This window comes from Triticum aestivum, chromosome 2D (genome assembly GCF_018294505.1).
Source record: "Triticum aestivum cultivar Chinese Spring chromosome 2D, IWGSC CS RefSeq v2.1, whole genome shotgun sequence".
In the NCBI taxonomy this organism is placed as follows: domain Eukaryota; kingdom Viridiplantae; phylum Streptophyta; class Magnoliopsida; order Poales; family Poaceae; genus Triticum; species Triticum aestivum.
The window spans coordinates 113,145,118-113,148,258 of NC_057799.1; the positions used below are offsets into that span (position 1 = coordinate 113,145,118).

Genomic DNA, 3,141 nt, shown 5'->3' on the forward strand with positions numbered 1-3,141 from the left:
CAATGCGCCCTGCCGTGCCTTCTGCGTTTACACTGCCCGGGGTACTGTAGCATCCCTGACGTGTCCGCTGCACGACAAAGGAGCCGGTTAGCTAGCGTCTCCGATTCAAGCACAACTTGTGTTGCCGTATTTTTTACAGACTAAACTACACATTGCATAATTGGTAGATACGGACAGCTCTCTACCACCAAACGTAAACAGATGACTTTTGCGAATTTACGCATAACTCAAATGGTTAGATTTCTTGTGAGAGAACCAGTTCATAAGTGACTCACATTTTTCTGAATTTATTTTAGTAATTCAAATGGTTCCTTCAGTAAGATTTCTGTCGACTGCAAGATGCCCGCGGTGACTTCATCAATCTCAAAATATTGTGCCAGCTCAGTGTCCTCGAGTTGCGTGTGTGCGTTCATATGAGTGAGTGTACATAAGCATCTGTAATTGTACTATGTCAAAAAAAATAGATATATGACTTTTGTAATTAGCCCCCTAATGTTATCGAACATCAATATATTTTGGCCTATGCAAAATAAAGTGGATGCTTGTTTAAATATATATACTACCTCTATCTCAAAATGTCTGATGTTTTTGACACTATCACAGTGTTAAGTGTAAAAAATAATATCTTACATTTTAAGACAAAGGAGGTAGTAGATTAAAACTTGTTTCTTCTTAGAATAACATAATACTTCCTCCGTCCCAAAATTCTTGTCTTAGATTTGTCTAGATACGGATGTATCTAATACTAAAACGTGAATTGATTCATCCGTATTTAGACAAATCTAAGACAAGAATTTTGGGACGGAGGGAGTAGATCGAAACTTGTTACATGCAACTCTGGCCGACAAAAGATCAATTAGATAGCGGTGGCAATGCATCGTGACTTGATTACTTGTAGTTTTATAAACATAGTAATGCAATTTTGCTTTTGTAGGATATAATATAATGGATTGGAATTGTTACAAACAACTCTGGCCCACCGAAGATCAATTAGATGTTGATGGCAGTGCATTGTGCCTTATTTACCTCTTGTTTAATAACATTGTAAACTAAAATTTATGTTTTGCGAGGATTAATATAATACATTGAAACTTGTGACATGTAACCTAGACCGGCCGAAGGTCAATTAGATTAGATGTCAGTGGCAGAGTAGAGGTGCACCGGCAGGCGCGGCTCTGCGTGGAGCACCAACGGCTTGGTTAGGAATAAATCATGCTCCGACTCGCTGAGATTGATGGCTGCTACCCCCTGCGGCTTGCTCCAAGTAAACCCTTGGATTAGCCGCCCGAAGAGCATCATGCACATGTCCGTCCCTAGCGATGATGCGATGCACCCACGGCGGCCGGTGCTGAAGGAGATGAACCGCAATTCATTCTCAGTGAGCACCACATCGCCGCCTTCAGCCATATTAATGTGGCGCTCTGGTTTGAAGAGAAGTGGCTCCTCCCAGATGACCGGGTTTCGACCAAGCCCGATGCGGCTGAGGATGACGTGGCTGCCCTTGGGCACGTGGTAGCCGGCAACAGTAGTGTCGTCAAGCGCAACGTGCGGCAGATTGAAGGGGGCGACGGGATGCAGCCGAAACGCCTCGCGGATGCACGCCTTGGCATAGTTGAGTTGCGGGATGTCCGATTCCTGCACCAGCCGCTCTCGGCCCACCACCCGGTCCATCTCCTCCACCGCCTTTGCCATCACCTCCGGTGCATTCGCCATCTCCGCCAGCGCCCACTCCACCGCATTCGACGGATTGTCGGTGGCCGCTAATATTATGTCCTACACCATCATCCCAACACATCAATTTGGAAGCCTTTTTGTTTTGCATGCATGCCCTTGTATATATAAAGTGTGGATAACCAACCAGCGAGTGCGCTTTGACCTCTTCGATGGTGAGCGCCGGCTTCCCCTGAGCGTCTTTGAGCGTGATGAGCACGTCGAGGAAGTCGTCGAGCTCCCTCCTCTCGCCGGACTTCCACTGCCTCCATCGCTCGTCGATGACTGTGTCGTGGAGCCGGTTCACCGTCGTGTTCGCCTCCTTGACCGCCTTCTCGTGGCCATCCAGGTCGAGACCGCGCAGCCACGGGAGGTAGTCTGAGACGCAGAACGCGAAGAGGAGCCCGAGGGACGTAAACACGGCGTCCATGTGCTCCTCCTCCATCAGGCCCGGCCCACCGTCCGGCCGAGGCTCGCCGAAGTACCGCCGGCCGAAGACTAGCCGGCGGATGACGTTGCCGCAGTAGTGCCTCGCCACGTGCCTCACGTCCACGCCAGACGCAGACCCGGTGGCGAGGGTGTGGACGTAGCGGCTGAGGTTGTCGGCCTCGTCGGCGCGGCGGTCGTGGAGCCACCGGTGGCGGGACGGGCAGACGATCTCCGAGGTGAGCACGCGGCGCATCTTCTTCCACTGGTCGCCGAAGGGCGAGAGCACGGCGTCCTTGTACCCGCCGCTGATGGTGCCGGAGGCGAAGGTGAGCGGGCGGGAGGCGAAGTTGGCGTCCTGCGTCCTGAGTACCTCGCGGGCGATGCTGGGGCAGGTGATGGCGATGACGTGCACGCTGCCGAGGCGAACGCAGGTGATGTCGGTGCCCATGTCCTCCATCATCCGATGGATCCACCGGAATGCCGGCTTGCTGAGTAACATCTCGGGAAGGTTCCCCACTACCGGCCACGGCACAGGCCCCGGCGGGAGAGCCGGCGCCGACGCACCAACAATTCTGCCACGAGAACATGCGATCTTGCTCTTGGGACGCCTGAGCAGCACCAGCCTCCGTGGATCATGAGGGAGATGAATGCTAACACGAGCAGTGGCGCTAGCGCCTTGGCAGCTGCTGAGGAGATGGATACCCATCTTCCCCGAAAGCTTTGCTTTTGCCTGCTTCCTGGTGTAGCACCTGTTTTTTTTTAGGACTGTAGCACCTGTTATTGCCAAACGAGTCTAGCTTGGTGTGCTGCTATAGTTGTGGATGAGTCCCTATATACTCCCTCCGTCCGGACAAGTTTGTCTCAAACTTATCTTGAATGTATCTAGCATCAAATTAGTGCTAGATACATTTATTTGGGGAACAAACTTTTTCGGACAGTCATGAGACTATAGATGGAATGCATCCATCAGCCCACCTGTGCACCGTAGGATCAGAGGAAGCA

At 51.4% G+C, this 3,141-nt stretch overlaps 1 protein-coding gene across 1 annotated transcript; it reads right to left on the reverse strand.

The window, feature by feature from the left end:
* Window positions 1–1,131: 1,131 nt before the first annotated feature.
* LOC123048979 (tyrosine N-monooxygenase-like) lies at window positions 1,132–2,845 on the reverse strand. Its single transcript, XM_044471986.1, has 2 exons — window positions 1,859–2,845; window positions 1,132–1,773 (listed from the first exon to the last, which is right to left on the reverse strand). The coding sequence occupies exons 1-2, from the start codon at window positions 2,843–2,845 to the stop codon at window positions 1,132–1,134; spliced, it is 1,629 nt and encodes a 542-aa protein (XP_044327921.1).
* Between the last annotated feature and the right edge of the window lie 296 nt (window positions 2,846–3,141).

Coding starts and splice junctions, on each gene's coding strand:
- LOC123048979 (XM_044471986.1), bottom strand. CDS start 2,845: ATGGGTATCCATCTCCTCAGCAGCTGCCAAGGCGCTAGCGCCACTGCT. Junction 1,774..1,858: donor AGGTCAAAGCGCACTCGCTG/GTTGGTTATCCA, acceptor ATGATGGTGTAG/GACATAATATTAGCGGCCAC.